General features: G+C 37.2%; 1 protein-coding gene across 5 annotated transcripts in view; it reads right to left on the bottom strand.

The window, feature by feature from the left end:
* The window catches only part of adamts3 (ADAM metallopeptidase with thrombospondin type 1 motif, 3), a 230,382-nt gene that overhangs the window by 92,995 nt on the left and 118,521 nt on the right, over positions 1-18,866 (bottom strand). For all 5 annotated transcript variants that reach the window (XR_007040605.1, XM_047381322.1, XM_047381318.1 and 2 more), the window contains one exon: positions 17,560-17,716. Coding sequence is in view for 4 of the 5 variants with exons in the window: in XM_047381322.1 (XP_047237278.1) it covers positions 17,560-17,716 (157 nt within the window). In the remaining variant the exon portion in view is untranslated. The remainder of the gene's footprint in view (positions 1-17,559; positions 17,717-18,866) is intronic.

Below are 18,866 nucleotides of genomic sequence, written 5' to 3'. Positions count from 1 at the left end.
ATTTTTCCAGTAAGGTAGTCTACATTATCCTGTGTAAGAATGACGCCATACAAACCTGCATTGCCTTTATCTTTTCATTCATTCTTAGTGTTTTTAAATGAGACCTTTTTGTCATTGTTCTTCTAAAGGGACTTTTATATGAAACTATACTTTTCTGATGATGTGGAATACATTTTCCTCTTGAAGATCTCCTAGTATTATATCTTTATTACTCAATTGAAATATTCTCAGTCCTCAGTATCAGAGCCAGCAAAGCAGCTTTAGAGCCAGTAAAAACCTTTATTCACGCTAATGCATTGATTGTATAGCTAACTTATGTCCCTTTTTGTAAATATAACTTTTTCAATTCCATGCCTTCCTTTCAGTTATGTCGTCTTGTTTTTTATTCCTTACGTCCTTTTCAGTCTTTGATACGACTAGAAAACCCAACTTGAGACTGCTTCACATCATTCTGAAGTGTTTTGAATGTCTTTTTGCTCTTAACTATCCATCCCAACCTCCAGACACTTGTGCTTTTAAGTTTCTTCTCAGTACAAAGTCTTTGGAGAATGTTGACAGCTTTACTGCAGTGAAACATCATGCTGTCATTTCCTGCGACTACATGGTTTCATTTTGATGGTTTCACTTCATGAACTTCTTTGCCTTTGTAATTAAGCACTTTGTAGATTTTGTTCAATAATTAATATCCTGCTAAATAATCCATTATGCTGTTGTTTAATAATACACACTAAGAATATTTTTATCCATGTGCTGCTATTTTTTACCTTGAGGCTATAGCCTGTTTGCTCTCTTTGTGATCCAAGACCTCAATGTAATTTTTCACAGTTTCCATCTATCCTAATTGCTTTGCATTGGTGAAGTCCTTCCTACTGTAGAATGATGTACTTTAAATTGTTTGGAAATTAGCTTAAACCCCTTCTCTGATTGATTAGCAGCAACAGCTGCTCTCTAAGCTCATTGGTGATGCCTTTCCATCCTGGGATTGTGTGAACACAGAACTGTCAAAGCTTTCTAGAAAACTGTGATATGTGAAGGCAAGTTTGCATTAAGAAAAGAACTGTATTTCCAGGTTATTATGGTCTGGACCACATTATATCTACTATTAACATATCTGGCTCTTGGAGGAATGTTATATTTCATTGTACAACAGCTGTTTCCAAACCATCTTAGCAGTGTTTTTCATTTTTTGGAGAAGAGCATCTTAGTAAACAAATATATTTTATAGACCTAGCACATGGTGTGTCATCTGAAACACCAAGCATATCCGCCTGTAAATTTAAAAAGTAGTTTCCTTGAAAAAAAAAAAAATGTTTCCAGTAAACAATTGTGTGATTGCATGTTGTCAACACAGAAAAGAATAGGGCTTAACCCGGGAGAATGCAAACAGGCCGAGGCTGTAGATTTCTCCGCACCCATCAAGAGACTGTCTTCTTTCATAACACTTTCACCCCAGGATGATGAAATGACAGGAATCTTGGCTTCAATGGAAGCAGCAACAGAGAACTGAAGAAAAGGACACTGGATAATTCATGCCATGACTATTACAGCTCCAGGTGAAAGCAGCCAGACCATGAAGTTCGATGGCAGGTGTAATTTGTGAGCTTAAAGTTTAACTTACTGAAGTCTTTTGTGTGTCCTCTGTGACTAAAAAACATCTGCTGACGCTCACATATTGCTTCGTTCAATAGATTTATAATTCACTCTCTCCAAAATGTTCTCCTGTGTGATAACTGCTTGACACTTTTTCCCAGTGTCCGAAATGAACAACAGATTATCTGTCTACATTTTGACTTTCCCTCCAACCCCCACATGTGTAACATTAACTTGAAGTAATTTTTAGGGCTAAACATTTTGTAAGCTAACTGCAGATGGATTTCTAGAGTCTGGATGATGTGACGGACTGCACTGCCTGAATAACTGTTTGATAGCGCCATTGTTTTATTGCAGAAGTTGAAACAGATGAGGTGTAAAAAGCAAGACATTCAACTGCTTCTATTTACTGTTTCTATGTTTCACACAATCACTGCATGATTTGCTAACATAATGTCCTGGATACACAGTTTTTTGGGGGAATGTGCTAGCCTCTGTGCATCAGAGTAACAATGCCAACAAGCTGAACTGTGGAGAAATTAAAATGCTTATCTGAATGTAGCTTCGCCAGACAGAAAATTTTGTTTTTTTAATTACAGTTCTTCCCACATGCAGTCATTCACCACAGTGATAAACTACAGGTAGACTGGGCTTGCTACAGAGCGCTTTTAAAGTACTGGGTACAGTGCCGGTTTGTTCAGCCTTCTAGCTACTGCTCTCTCAGAATATTTCTCCTGACTTCCTTCTTTCCACTGTACAAATCTCCTTATAATCTTCATCTTATGGATTCACCTTTAGACTGACACACTTCTTGGGTGGACATTCTGTCATGTATTGATACTTGGTTTCACTTTGCCTCTTTTTTCTTTTTATCCATTTTCCTATAACGGACATGAAATTGACATTAATATCATAGGTTAAAAGCTCAAACAGAACTGAAAAGGAAAATTTACTGGGGTAATGAAAAAGATTTTAATCAAACTTTTTTTTAGTAGTATTACAGAAGGTCTTTAAATTATTACAAAATTATGAATGTACAATTTTAAACAGAAAAACTGAAAACAAAACAACCGCACTTGATACATTTTAGAAAATCCCAAAATGTGCACCCTTTGTTCCTATTAGATCCTTACCGTCTGTTCGCTGCCAGCAGGCTGAAATTGAGTAAGTTGGTCTGTTTAAATCGATCTGTGTAAATGATTCAATTTCAAAACATGTCACACACAGAAACAGAGGAGCTTAATGATATTTTGCTTCCAGTGAGGCTCTAAACTTGTGAAAGTCTAATGATAGCTCAAGGGAAGACTATAAAGTCCTGACTGCATGATGTTTTTCCCAGACAGCTCTGAAGTAATTCTGTTCTGACTTGTAGCATCTCCAGGAAGCCATAAAACCAACCATGTCTTGATGTCCTTGAAGGAATAGAAGAAAATTAAAGCTGCCCGGTGTGAGGATTGTTATATTTGATTGATTTCAGTTACAATAAAAGACCTGCTAATTTGTTTCCCCCAATAGATTTGAAGTCTAAACCGATGTAGTACAGAAGGTGGAGAAGTAGAATAAACAAAATACAAATATGTTTATCTACAAGCCTCCAGAACAAATGTCCTTAAACTTTTATGTGTTTTTCTCTTGAATACGGGGAAATAAAAGCTTTAAGCAACCTGACATTTACTTACAACTAAAGCGATAAAGTATATAAGGTATAAAGTGTGTTTTTAGTTATAAAATCATGAGGAAAGTCATTTAACTTTGATTTGTTGACTAGAATTGTGCAAAAATTCTTCTAGATTTTTAAAAGTCAATAAAGTAATACCATTAAATCACCCAACACGTTTTTAGAATTAAGCTCAACAATGAGAAATGTTTCTTCTGCTATTTTTATCATTGCTTTCTGTTATGATTCTGCACTGGTTGTCTGCATCACATCTGTCTGCCTGCTCTGGGCTGAAGCTTTTAGGAGGATTGGTTTCACCTGCTCCTTCCCAACCAGCTCCCTAATTATTCCTCATCTGCTCCACCTGTGCTCCTGCCTTTATATACAGCTCTCTGACAGACAACCACTACTAGATTTTTGAAAGCCTTTGTGTGAGTAGTATCCAGCGGCCTTTCTTCCTTGCCTCTCTGCCTGATCTGATCTCGTTTTTATTCATGGTTTCCCTGCTCTGCCTTGCCCTCGTTAGATACTTCATTGGCTTCTGCTTTCTGGACAAACGACCTTGCTTCTGCCTACTGACCAACCCTCTCTGCCTAACCCTTGGATGTGTATGCCTGAATCTGCCCCCCCATTCATGACCTCACTTCTGTGCCCCGACCCACAATTCAAGCCTCTCCCTTGGATCCTGTCGCCTGATTCTGTCCTCCCGGCTCTGACCCTGTTCTGTCCCCTGACCACCACCTTCTGCTCAGTCACTGGGTTTGCAAACCTGACAGCCAGTGTGACATTGCCCTGCTGCCTCCTGACGATCACACTGAGGAACCGAAAGTCAGTTTCTTGATCCTCTCACGGATTCTGAAAAGAGGTTCCTGTGCCTACCGCTGGTGGTTTCCTGCCGAACGCCTTCCAGAAAGATTAATAAATCTTTTAAAACTCATCAGTTGTGTCCGGCTCTAATTTTGGGTCTTCTGAACAACCCGTTTCACTTTCCCCACCTCTTAGTATGCAATAACTGTAATGCTGAGCTTCCAAGTCAGTGAGAATCAGGAAATTTCAAACGAAATCTATGCTTTTAGGTTTGTTTCACTTAACCTTGGCACATGTAGATGGGCAAGGCACCAGCTAAAACCTACCAGTCTTCATATTGAAGAACGGGTGCGTTTGTGAGTGCAGCTGGGTGAAAGTGGTTCTAGTACAATAGAGCTTTGGGTGGCCTGTTTGTCTAGGAAAAGTCAATTTAGATTGAGCTAATATACCTCTTTGGCTCTATACAGTTAAGTCATGATTGTGGTTCTGCAGAGCTGTCTGTGCTGACCCACACACAGATGTAATTGTGGTACATTTGGTATCCCTTGTAGACCACATAATTCATACTACTATGAATGCAACAGATTAATCTACCAACATTCTTTTGGAAAAATGTATTTTAATCTTGCTCAAAAACTCCTACATGTGGCCATTTTGATTTCGGTCTTCTTTTAATCAAGAATTTGTTTTAATAAGTAAACAACTCTGATCAGAACACCAGTTTGTTTTATACTGATGATGTTCCAAAAGGAGAAATGTTACAGGATAACTTCTCATCTGTTTTGTTCAGCAACTAAATGTCCTGAAAACAAAGAGTTAAATCCATGTGTCTGAAAGCCAAATGAAATGAAAACCTGTCTCCCTGAAAGGAAGTTTGCAGCATAACAGGAAACTACTTATGGGTAATGTTTTCTTAATTAGGTTTTAAATGAACTTCTTCATATCAATAGCAATTATATTTCTAAACAAACAAAACAGATCCCAATCCTAAAGAGTTAACCCCTTTCATGTTTCTCTTGTGAGATATTTTAATTGATCATGAATTTATTATAAGATTTCTCTGAAACCGGACAACGTTGTGAATCCATGAGATGCAGAGGATGTTGATTATGTTATAATTATTGTTACTATATTGTCTGTAAGTAAAATACATAAGTAAAATGTTAGTGTGTTTTAAAATTATATTTAGATGGAGATACAATTTTTGTTAAGAAGCCAATGTCAAAGAATGTTTACTTACACACAGAAAAACATCCCATTTATTGGAAAAAGTGCCTATTCTATTCTATTCTGTCTCTAGTCTGCTGCTCAGAAATTAAATTGTATTATCTTCTTACTGGTTCTGGAGCAAATCTAAATGAAAACTGCAGTGAGGTCTGTTTTTGGACTATTTTCTCATTTTGGAGCTTTTGAGCAAGCCTGCAATAAGGGTTTCTGATAAGAATGAGGGATTTATCTATTAAAGGTGATTTAGTATGTATTAGTTTACATGTGGATAGGTGTGCAGAAATGAAACAAGGCCTAACTGGACCAAAACCCAAAGATACTGAAGGAAAAATCCAGATATAGGGAAAAAAAAAACACTGATCCCTTCTTTAGCTCCTGGGCAATTATCTCTTTTTCATGAGATAACGACTTTTGTTGTCCCGAGATAACGAGCTGAGTATCCTTCCCATTATCGCAAGGAAGCCAAATTTGCCATCTTATTAGAGAATAAGGTTCTTGACAAACCATGGGAAAATATTAAAGGTGTGACAGCCACCGTCATCTTCTGTATTTATGCTTTCCAAAATGATTTAAATTGTGGCTAAAATGGTTCATAAGCTTTCATTAACACATAATGGACTCAAGAAGCAATCCCACTGTGCAAGCAGAAGAAGAGGGACTGAACAGATGTAGCCATGTATTTAAAATGTTTTGATGCAGCTTTAAACTCTATTACAGCGAATACCCACAAGGAACAGGGAAAAGTTGCAGAACCCAGGATATGACCGTGCAGCTGTCAAACATGTTTCGGTTCTCTTCTGCTTAGTGGAAAATGGATGCATAACTTGCCATAAAACAGGCTGAAGAAGACACTGTCCTTTTTCATATATGGCAGGAAGAGTCAAGGCAGAGGGAGTCTAATAAATCCTCATTTAAACAGAATGCTGTCATTTACAAAGGTTGCAAAAGAGAAGAAGAAAGAGGAGGATAAAAGCGTGTGCTGTTATGAAAGGCATACTATACGTACAGTAATGCCTACCTGCTCTGATTTTAGACATGAAAGATAAAAAAGTGAAGATTCAGTGAAGCACTTCAAAGTGTTTTTTACAGAATCAAACTAAAACTTTCCCCTATCAGCATGAAGGTTTCCACGCCGAGTTTTAAGCATTTCTCAAAAATCCTGCAGGAGGAAGAAAGGATTGAGAGATTTTGATGATTTTGCACTAGCCAGGATAAAACAGCAAAGATCCTGGGCTACTTCAGCAAAATGGCCCACAATGGCATACTGCTAAGTGAATGTCTCAGGCATCAGAAACTCAATGTGCAATCAGAGGACCAAAAGAGAACAAAAATGGCAAAAAAAAAAAAGCTCTCCATGACATGTCTCACTGCTAGACTGAGGAAGTGGCTGCTTTAAAATGGCTGCTTGATTTCTTCTCTTCACCAGTTGAGGATGGATCAGATCTGAAGAAAAGAAGGGGGGGGAAAGGGGGGGGGGGGATCACGCATCCGTGATCAAATCAAGAAAAAAAACACCGGTAACTTCTCATCCGTCCAGGAAGGGAAAATTAAAACCGTTAGTCGACTGAATCACAAGGAGGGAAATTCATCTCCTTGGAATTAAACCCAATGTGGGTTTCACCTGCGCCGGGTGTGGCGTGGTCTTCGATTGGCATGAATAAATCTGCTGATCTTCTCGTATCAGACAGATTTTCCAGCTTTCACGCTCTTCCGGGAATGGCCTTGTGAAGCAAAAGTTCACCTGCGAGCTCTTGTCTCTCCAGATATGCGCCTCCGTTGCACTGTCGTGTGAGACAGGTGGGAAATGGCACCGAAACTCTCCATCTCAGCCGGTTTATGCTCCCAGTGACGTCAGAGCTGCGACGTCTGTTGAGCTGCGTGTGTCAAAATGTGCGACCAAAATGGATGGCCCCAACAACTGGACTGAAGGATAGCAAAGAGGCACTGACCATAGCAGCACAGGAATAACAGAGGCAGGGGTCTATTGCAAAAAATAAAACCCAAGATGCAGGCTGTGCAAAGATGACCCAAAAACAGTCTAAGACATAATAGCTGGGAGTAGGATACTGTCATGCAAAGCATACATGGTAGTAGTGACAGACATAGCAATCATTCTTTGAAAAACATATACCTTCCTTCAGCTTCTCAGCAACCAGCACATCTGAGTCTGGACACAATTTGGAAGCGTGTTCATTTCTCCCCAGTCGGTTGTCTAGTGCATATGATCTCTATCTGTAAAGGGCCGGATCATAACACTATTTATTACCGTGAAGATTGTGGATTGTCTTTCATGAGATCTGTTTTACTGAAGCCAGAGCATACCCATAGAAGTGCCAAGACATTAGGAGCACTGACAACCAGGTTTGAGTGTAATATAATTCAAGCCTTCATATGAAACCAGCATGGTCAGTTCAACGTCAAGATCCTGATAAATCTCCACCGGTGCAGGTGACACACACATCATGGGTTAGCTGCCACTGGTGCTACCAGGCTCCTCCATGCAGCACCCAGGAGATATGTACTGTATTCTAGTATCATGATAGTGAACCATCACTGTCTCATCACAGAAGTTTTTCCCTCAAAGCGGTCAAAGAACCGTCATTTGCAATGAGGAGTGCACTGAATTATTGATGACCTCTAAAAGACTCTAGAAAGACCATTCACAATCTGGCCTATTTTCTATGTTTTGGTAAGTTCTAAGTTTGTATGAAAGGTGCCTAGTAACACAATAATAGGGTAGTTACCTCATTAAAAAAAAGATTACATTTGCACTAAAAAAACGGAAACCTTTTAGTTTAACAGAACTCTCAACCATTTTGTAAAGTTAAGTGCATTAAAACAAATTTGTCCTTTGAATAGTTTCCTGATTTTGGACATTTGTGGTTCATTAATTGGTGCTGTCAAGTTTTGTGAGAATATTATTATCTTTATTTATTGCCTAAATACATATTACAAACAATATCACATACCGCTATGATTTTTACTGTCAATTCGATAAACCTTCCGTGATATTATCGTGATTAAACATAAGCACTTCTTTCTGGACATTCCTCACAAAGATTTGGATGATAAATGTTAAGTAAGACTGCTAAAAAATTTCTATTTTACTAATGCTATTAGATTAATACAGGTCCCAAAAGATTTCTGCATGTCTCTACTCTGAAAACGTGTTTGGTAAATTCAACATTTTATGGTTATATTTATAATTTATGTCTATTGAAAGACAGATGTCAATTTGAAATAGTTTTTAGGCAAAATCCTGCAGTTCATTCCCCAGATTTAGGCGTGCTAGTCTGCTAGCTGTTGTATATGCAACACAATACAGTCAGGAGTGAAAAATAAAAACACGATGAAATGGAGACAGAATCACACAGGGTGTGAAGCAAAAGCAACACTAACTGGATACTGTGAATAATGCAGAATAAATCTATCTGTCTGCTCCATGCACATGTTGGGAACTGGTCCACTGTTAGAAAGTTTGCATAATTTGATATTACTATAACGATAAGAAATTATAGTTCACTTGTATTTCTGTTTTTGTTGCTTAAGTGACTTTATTGTGGGATGTGACGTTAAACAACTTTGCATTTCATCTTAAAGAAAGTAAGGTTAAAAAAATGTTAGAAAAAAGGGTTAAAAAGCTAATCTGATAATACATCAGAAAATCATCTAGGCATTACCATATACCCAAGTACTTTTTAGAAAGGCCTGGTGGTATTAAAACACACTGATACTGTCCAACCCTATTTTGAATTGGATATTTTTTGTCAAAAGTCATCATTCACCACTGCTGCAAATACCAGGTAGACTGGGTTTCCAAAGAGCACTTTTAAATTCCTGGCTAGAGTGCCGGTCTGTTAGGTCTGCAAGTCTTTTTTGGTGTCTTTTGTGTTATACATCGATACCTAAATTTGGTACAGCCAAAATACAAAACCCCCTATGTGGAGGACTTTCTGATTGGCAGATTTCATGAAAGATAAGAACATGTAGGTCCGCTTTAATCCATTCTGTCTCCAATAAAATACCACCCTACATTGTGACAGAAAAGCAGCTTAATAAAAAAACGTGTGGAAAGCAAAGCCATCACCAGTTTTTAGATAGGAGGTTTTATGCTTCAGTGGTCCATTAGAAACTGTAATCACTCTTTTCATCTTTCAGGTATGTCCTTATCTCCTTTGCTATGGTTTTATTCTGCTTGCTAACATATCTCTCAAATTTGAACATAGAAATGAATAATACTACCATGAACTAAAGGCTTAAACCAAACTGAAAATCAAAAAGTCTAAAAATAACAACACATGACATATAAATACGAGGTGACATTTTTAGGCAGACTCTCCATTTGTGATTAGTCTTTTATGTTGACGAGCTTTGCTGAAAATGAGTAGTGATATTTTTCTTTTAATATTGTCTTTCCATTGGACAACTTAAAAATGAGTGAACCCAGATGTATCTATGTTAATAAAACCAAGGAGATGGCTTCATTTGTCTGTTTTTATAGAATCATTAAACTTTTACACGCTAAGGATGCCGATGTGAGTCAGTGTTTGTCTCTGTGTTGCAGTAGTGTTGTTGTCACACAGCAACACTTGCCTGGTTGCTGATGGTGGAATAAAAACATTTACTGCGAAATGTAGACTAATAAAAACACTAAAGTGTCAAAACTACACTCCTTTTTCAAAACTGTGCTTAAGATTGAATCTTAGCTTGCATCTCTGATGGAATTTGTTCCGTTTCTCTTTGTGCATTTATTTCCTTTAATGGCATGGAGCTGCTGTCATTCTTCTGTCACCACCCAGTGCTCCAAACAACTTTTTCTTTAAAGCTTAACCTTTCCTTCCCTCATGTATGTGGTTTCCATTACAATGACAAAGTACACTTTGGAAGGAGTTGCTGTTTTAATTATTTAATTAGCAAGTTTTTTGGAAAACCTCTCCCCCTTTATGCCAGGGTCCGTTCGGAGAAAACCTTGTAAAGCATTTAAATCTTCTTAAATTGGAATATGTTGTTTTAGTAGATGCTCAAAATTATCTCAGGAATTAAAATGTTGTCCATTCCTGAAGGCAAAAGCATTATGTAAACCTGATTAAACATGGAATTTATACGGCCCCATTATTTCTGCAATGCAGAAAACACAGAGGTGGATGGAAAAAATGCACTCTGCTGAAAAACATGTAGCATTGTGCCATTTGTTAATATGAGGTTGCGATTTCACAAATCAGAACTTTACAAACCGATTAAATTTAAGACTTTTAAGGCTGTTTAGGCAGATTCACATTGCATCAGATAAATTTATAAAGCTACACCTTTTTTAGGTGAGGAGTGGTCAGGTCATCAGTTATTATTCCTCCCTACGCCACCACAGCAGCCTGAAACTAAATATAACTGAACCAAAAACAAAATAAAAAATATTACACAGGACAGCTGGGATGGGTGCAAAGATCACCTTTTTCGTGAGACCAAAGACGAGATGCTGCTTGCAGTACCTCAATTTTCTCAGGCTTTTTGTCAGCCTCATAAAATTGCTTGACCTCTACTCTTTTGTTCTTCTGCTTGTTTATGGCTCTTCTGTTTGGAAATTATCTCAAAAGCTCGGATTTGGAGCATCTGTGGAACAACTAGTCACAGGAGACTCTGGGATCAAGGCATCAGTAAGTCAACTGAGATGGGGATTATGACAGTGAATACAGTGTAATCTTAATACAATACAATAAATGCAAAGACTGCCAAATACAATGCTTAAATAGGCTCATCTGGGACACCTCTGGGTGTCCTGCAGAAGTTCTTGTTAAAAATACAACAAATTTACAAAAGATTGCAGTGTCCTAAATACATTTTTAATCAGTGAATCAACTGGACAAGTTTATATGTACAATATTTTATTTAGCAAAATGAAGAACTCATAGTTTATTCAGAAAAATAGATGAATGTTTTCTATTTATAGATATTTAACAATTTTATGCACTTAGCTTTACAATATGGTTGAACATCCTGTTACATTAAAACAGTTTTGCTGTTTCAATTCAAATTTATAAATGTTCTTACTATCATGCTAACTGCTGATGATTAGGCCCCTTTCACATGATACTAAGATAGCACCATGACATAAGTAGCTTATAAAAAAAAAAACTTCTCTGTTGAATCGCTCATATTTAAAGTGTTCAATGCTTCTTTCTGTCTGGAAAAGTCATAATGTGCCCACAGAGCACTATGCCACATAAAACCATTACACTGTGAAACCAGAAAATGTAGTTAATAACTTTAATAGTGGACAAAAGTGACAAACTGCTTTCTCTGTTTATATTCTGTGTATGCATCTCAAAGACATTTAGACTAGAAGCTGACATTTTTTTAGGAGTCCCACGGGTCACGGGAATCCCGCGGGATGGGAGACAGCATCAGTAAAGATCACGTGATTGGGACGGTACAGGATAAAAAATGAACGGGAGCAGACGGGAGCGGGAGCTAACCAATAGGAGGGAAAACAAACTTGGATCAATTGTCTTTGGAAATGTAAAACTGAGACTTTGTTATAAACGTTAAGAAAAAAAAACTTGAATCGATGCCGCCGTTGTGTAGTTTTTTTCCAAGAAGCCTATACTATAATGCGAGTCAAACGAACTACACGACCCACAAGCCAACAGTGCTTCTGCTCGATGTTTTCCACCTGCGTTCAGAATGGAGGGAACAAACGCAGGTGGAGAACTGGACGTGTTAAAATTGGATTTGCAACGTAAAGTCAGAAGTAAAGACTTATCTATTAAACTCATAGAGCTGACAGGAAAGTCGCAAATATTACCGAACTTCAGGAGAGTTGAATGTAGCGGTGTTAACACGCAGTCTGCTGCTTGTAAAACGTGTTTAGTTGTAATCAAGTTCACCAGTGATTAAGGGACACTTGTAAGGCAGATTCTGGATTAAATCAGCGCAGCATCTCTTCATTCGTCAAACCAAAAGTACCAACATGTGTCAAGTCTCATCTGACCAACAAAATTGCTGCATGTGCACTAAAGATTTAAGAGGTAAGGTACGGAAGCCCGTGAGGGGACATGGGGAAATGTATTACTTTTGCGTTCGGCATTTTGGAACAGCAGCACAGATGACAAACTGCTCATAAAACAAACACTGATATGGCATTGATATGGTTTATTTGTTATATGCAGGTTAACACGCAGTAAACAATGCGATGAAATGCTTAGGATAAGAAGAACCGTTCAAATCACGATAAAAACAAAAACACTAATGGCGTACAAAAAAAAAAGTACACATCATGCAGCAGTAATAAGGAATCAAAGTGTCACAGATGTGGTTTCCTGCAGTTTTATTGTCCAGAGTTCAGTAGTTTGTTTGACAGCTTGTGGATAAAAACTGTCTTTTAATCTGATTTGAAGATAATTTTATTTAAGGCTGATTTCAAAATAAAACTCAATAAATCTCAAAACGGGTGTAGTGTTTGTTTCAATTTTGCAGTTATCTGGTTTGGAAACTAACCCACAAAGTATTACGAAATAACGCAAAGACTATTGCGTGGGGACACAAAAGAGAAAAAATTCCCCCATGTCTCCTCGCGGACCTCGTTGAAAGGCTTCATCAAGGGAAGATATTAAATAAATATGTTGTGAAATAGAAAAAAATTTAATGTACCATTAAATGTACAATTTATTTAATACATCATTAAATATTAAGTGTACCACTAATTACGTCATGTCGTCTTTAAAATTATACTTAATTATTCAGTGGCACATTTAATTGCATAATAGTCAATTTCATGATATAATGGTACATTTATTGTTTCTAATGATGTATTAAATAAATAAATGGTACCTTTAATTTAATGGCACATTCAATGTTACATTTCTTTCATGTTACATTTACTTCACTTATGGGACATTCACAACATTTATTTATTTAATGATGATTTTATTGTATTAATTGTGTCCAGTTTGACCCTCCATTCTTGATGCCTGTATAGGAGGTCATGTCAGAATTTAAATCAGGTGTTCTGGAGCAGACACACATCTAAAACCTGCAGGGAAGGGGTCCCTGAGGACCAGGGCTGTGAACCATTGAGGTACAGTTTCTAAATTGTTAAGGTAAGGCCTTTTTGCACTTTTGTTCACCGAGTACAGTTCTCTTGCTAGGTGCATTTTTCTTTCGTTCCAGCAACTTGAAACATAAAAGTGATGTCATTGTTCAAAGGAAACAATCACTTAATAAATAAGTAAAATACAACTATGTAAATTTTGTTTATTCAGCTAAGATAGGCATGGTCTGTTTCCTTGTTTCATATTTTATTATTTCTACATTATTATTCTTTTTACTTTAACTGGCTTTTACTACAACTAAAAACAGGGACCTAACTGGTCCTTCAAAGAAAGAAATTGTCAAAAGACTAAATGAAGAAAACAAAAATGGGAGTGGCACAGGAGTGGGAGTCGTTCTAAATGGGAGCGGGATGGGAGTGGGAGTCAATTTATCAGGAGTGGGACGGGACAGGATTTTTTTCGTTATGCTGGCCTGGGATTGGGATGGGACAAGACATTTTTCTGTAGGAGCGGGATGGGACAGGAGAGAAAATCCACTTCCGTGTCACCCTCTAATTTAGACTGAAAAGAAACATTGGAAGTCGGATGATTTATAGTAAACAATAAACAAGCCCACATAAAATAGTAATTTTGAATCAAAGTTTCATTTAAGTAAGTTGCTTCAGTTTTCAAAGTCATAACCAAGGATATATAAATGTTATTTCAGTCAAACACAATGTCTTCATCTACATTGATTGGCTAGATTGCAGTGCTTGCCTTATGTGCAGTGAAAAGTGGATATAGATCTATTTTAAACATTGGCTGGATTTTTCTGTTTCTTTGTGGAAGCGACTCAGTTCAGTTGTCGTTCTAAGCAACAGATAAAGGTTATTTGAATGATTCGAAGACAAGCTCCTAAAGAAAGAAAGCAACGGGGGGTGGGGGGATTATCTGTCTGAATAATTGAAAAATATTGTTTGTTGGCAATGTATTCAATAAATCTGAAAACAAAGATAAAAACAAAAAACGCGATGAATTAAGACTAAGCAGTTTTATACAGAACAGTTTATTTGATCATCCCATTTACTTTATCTAAAAAAATTGGTGAACCCCCTCAAAAAAAACAGAAATTGTGGGTTGGGAATCAAGTTTGAACTAAACTTTTTATTCAACGGGTTCAAACAAATCCATTTGATCTATAAATGTGTTTTGAGTGCAGCTGGCTGTGATACATTGCTGCTACAAGGCAGTGGTAATAAAAGAGTGAGTTGTGTGCTAAGAAGAAGAGCTAATTATCAATATAAGCAGCGCAAAGCTGCTTATTTCCAACTCATTATGGTACAAACATTCAGGCTTCCAGTATTTACTGGAATGACTAAAATAGAGAAATTTGTAAAATCGTAAAAAGAAGACAAACATGGCCAGATGTTATAAAAACAGTAACCTAAAACACTAAGGCTGTGACCCGCATTGTTACTCTAATGTGCACTGGAATGAATTAGCACATTCCTCCCAACAACTCACTACAATATATTAGCGAACGAAATAAGACGCCCACATCTAATTGAGTTTTTCTCAGCAATTACAAACTCCATTTAAATAATCTTGATATCAAAATAAATAAAGGCTTTTTTTAAATCTAAAAAAATTTCTGTTTTATGATTACTTCAAGCAATTTCCAGACTGTTACATACCCTACATCATCATACATATATGGTACTGCCTTCCTGTTTTAGTAGATGTAACTTGAAGGGCTCTTTTTTTTTTTTTTAGAAAAAGAGTTTTTTGTCATTAACCAACACTTGTGTTGCTGCACTCACAAGGTGGCGCATATGACTCAAGTTGTTTTCCACAAAGCAGCAAAGGATATTGCTTGTGATGCCAGCTGACAATATGACTATTTGGACCACTGAGCAACAACCCAGTAATTTTTCTTCCTCAGCCCTGGTAAGATGCTTGTACCCCATGTGTAGAATTTGTCTGCTCCTAGTGGCCCTGAAAGCACTGACTCCAGCCTTAATTCACTCTTTGTGAAGCTCCCCCAAATTCTTGAACTGATTTTGGTTGACAGTCCTCACAAGATTGAGGTGATCCCTGTGGCTGGTGCATCTTTTTCTTCCACTAAACTTTCTATGACTATGCTTAAATACAGCACTCTATGAACAACTAGCTTTGTGTCTTACCCTCCTTGTGGAGGGAGTGACAGTCTTCTGGACATCTGTCAAGTCAGCAATCTTCCCCATGATTGTGTCGCCAGCTGACCCAGACTGAGAGGCTCCGGAAACGTTTGAAGTTGTTTTGAGATTATTCCGTTAATTAGGGTGTGACACCATGAATATCCAATATTTAACCTTTTCACTATATTCTACTTTTCCAAGGCACTGAATTATTGGGCTTTCATCATCTGTAAGTCATAACGATCAAAGTTAGATAACATTATGGCTTGACATACTTAAACCCTTGTGTAATGAATCCATGTATGAGTTTCATATTCTGAAATGAGTAAAAAAATCCGTTTCGTGATATTTTAGTTTTGTTCAGATATACCTGTAAATGAGTACTAAGGTGACAAGGTGTATTCAAGTTTCTTCTTGATTTGCTAACACAGAACAAGATTAAAAAAAAGGTGCAGCTTTTCATGTGAGCTGAACAAGCCTGAATCTTTCTATGTAAAAAAAAAAATATATATAATTGAAGATAAAAAGGGAGAAGAAGGGTGCAAGGATTCTACAAGTAGAACCAACAGAATTTGTCCATTTTATACTGAGGTGTGTGTGATTGGACCATGCGTGGTTTAGAAAGTGGTCTTGTTCCCAAAATGTGATTATTTGGTAAATTCACAATGCAAATCCATACTTCAGGTCATGTGTACTAAGACAAAGTGTGGCCTAAGAAGGTCAACTCCTTATTTAAAAGGTGTGGTTGTTTATCAGGTAGCTTCTTTACCTCAGGCAAATTGGGCCAAAATAGATTGACTCTGAAAAGTCAGGAACTGACTTTTCTCCATGCATACACCATGTATACCTTTGCAATTCCATTTCCTGACTGTCAGATGATCTTTAAATTAAAAAAAAAAAAAAAAAGCTAATCTAGTATAAGTATTGTACCCAAACCTACCATTGATCCCAATTAACATGTACTATTTAGAACATAAGTGCATACATACTTCAAAGACGTTATGGTATGCAGAATTTTATCACGTTTAGACATGTATAATGTCTATTTTGGCAGTGTGTCACCAGCTGAAAAGGCTGAAACTTGATCACGACTGAGGAAGAATCCTAAACTGAAACGTCAAAATTAGGCCAAGAAATATCTGAAGACAGATTTTTCAAAGGTTTAATCGACTGATGTGGTCAGACTGATTGTTGACGGACTAGATGGAAAGGCCTTGCCCTGGATAAGTAGGAGTACAGAGCTCCAATTTTAACCAGATGCCAGCAAGGTGGAGGTGGGGTACTAGTAGGAGCTGATATTACCAAAGATGAGCTGGCTGGACCTTTAAGGGTTGAAGGGAAAGCCTAAGGGAAAATCAACTCTTAAACCTGTTGCCAATTTTTAAAAGACTATTTCTTCAGGCAGTTGTATAGAAAAAAGTTCTGCATCTTTCAAGACTAATACTCAAACAGGACAATGATCCATCGCATAGAACAAATATCTCCACTGTGTAGCTAGCCAGCACATTTCTTAAAGATAAAAGAGTGATGATATGTTGCCTTCCTTACCTGACAAAACAACAGGCAACAGGGTTTAAAATAAAGGAAAATAATACAGCTTCATGAGCAGAGTTGCACAAAATGTTGATTGCCAACAGATCAAGAAACTGACAGACTCCATGGATGGAACCAGTCTGAACTGTGAATACAAAGCAGGATGGATCTATGCTTTGACGTCCTATAGCAAGGCAAATAGAACATTTTAAATGGTACATGGAGTGCACTTATGTAGAGCTTTTCTAGTCATACTGAACACTTACAGCACTTTTGCATTAAAAATTACATTGCCTGATCTGTACACAGAAATGCAAATAAGAAGTTTGTCAAAAATGAAATACAAAATGTACATATTTAAAGCTTTTAAAATAAAGTTTAACCCTCAAAAACACAAATATCATAAATATTTTCTATAACTTCTTTCAGATGATTCCATTGCTGTGTTCAGATTAGTATCAAAGAGCAACACAAAATACTGCAGGCTCATAAAAACATTCTGATTTGAATCATGCCATGCTCAGTCCTGTGGGGCCTTCCTTACCCTGCATGCCGGTGGGGCCGAAGCCTTGGCGGGTGAGGAAAATTGCATGGTCGTGGTGTTCGGCGTGATCAGTGTCGCCTTTCTGCTGCACAAAAGCCCAGCGGCAAACATTCTCCAGACTCCGTGATGGGTTTCCTCTTTCAATGAGGCTGATGGACTAACAGATAAAAAAAGGAAAACTGCTCAGCATCGACTGCTTCCTCACAGGCAGCAGCACTACATAATTGATTAGTTAATTTTTAGAGAGTAAATGGTTGTTACTGAGGACACACCACAACGATTGAGTCTCTGAGCTGAAGATATTTGGATGTAAACTAAATCTTCCCCCTAGTATTTAAAAGGAAATATGTTTGATGTGTTAACATTAATTATTTTGCCTATTTGCTCTGTTTAACCTGCAGTGGTGGGATAGGACACATGAAATGTGAATGTGTGCCTTGGATTTATGTTTTGGTACTGACAGCAGATATGACAGTGTAGAATAATAATTTGATTTTCTTTAGCGATATGGGGTGTTTTTGTATCTGGTAATCTGACATCCATACCATTATGCTTAGTGAAGCAGCATCTCAAGACATCAACCAAGACGATGGCAGGAAAATGGGTCTTTAAAAAACAGGTAATGATGCTAATCATATAATGAGATTAGTTACAAAGTAGTTTACGGACATCAAAGGCAATGTTTTAGAGTGGCCATCACAAAGCCCGACTCTCAGTCCCATAGAGAATTTATGGGCAGAGCTAAAAAGGTGTGTGTAACCAAGGTGGACTAAAAACCTGAATCATACACACATTTACACCAGTTATGTCAGGAGGAATGTATGCTTTGTTTGAAATTTGTGAAAGGATACCCAAAATGTTTGACCCAAGTCCTACAGCTAAAGGCAATTCTACCACTTACAAAAGAAAATGTATGTAATCTGTATGCAAACATTTGAGGAAAGTCATAAAAAAAAGTCTCATTTAGCAAAACTAAATAATGGTGGTAATCCTAACAGATCAAAAATAGAAAAAGTTCACTTTGGTTTGATGTCAAACAGTGAGAGAAAAACACGTCAGGTTTGTTTTCAAAGATTGCTCACTACAGCAAGATCGGAAAAAAATATTTTATAAAAATACTGGTTTATACTATGTCTTCTAATTTTATTGGTAAAATTTATATCTGCAGTTTGAATTTTTACACAAAAAAAAGAAAACATTCACTACAAAATTCAGGTCAAGCATCAACAGTTTTTTGGACGCTTGATGGTTTGTATCTCATTAAATCTTTCACACACATTGCACTGTACAAACTCTATTAGTTAACA

Source organism: Girardinichthys multiradiatus, chromosome 12, assembly GCF_021462225.1.
Source record: "Girardinichthys multiradiatus isolate DD_20200921_A chromosome 12, DD_fGirMul_XY1, whole genome shotgun sequence".
Taxonomy (NCBI): domain Eukaryota; kingdom Metazoa; phylum Chordata; class Actinopteri; order Cyprinodontiformes; family Goodeidae; genus Girardinichthys; species Girardinichthys multiradiatus.
Note: the sequence above shows the minus strand (reverse complement) of the source record. Positions and strands in the feature narration are given on the sequence as shown.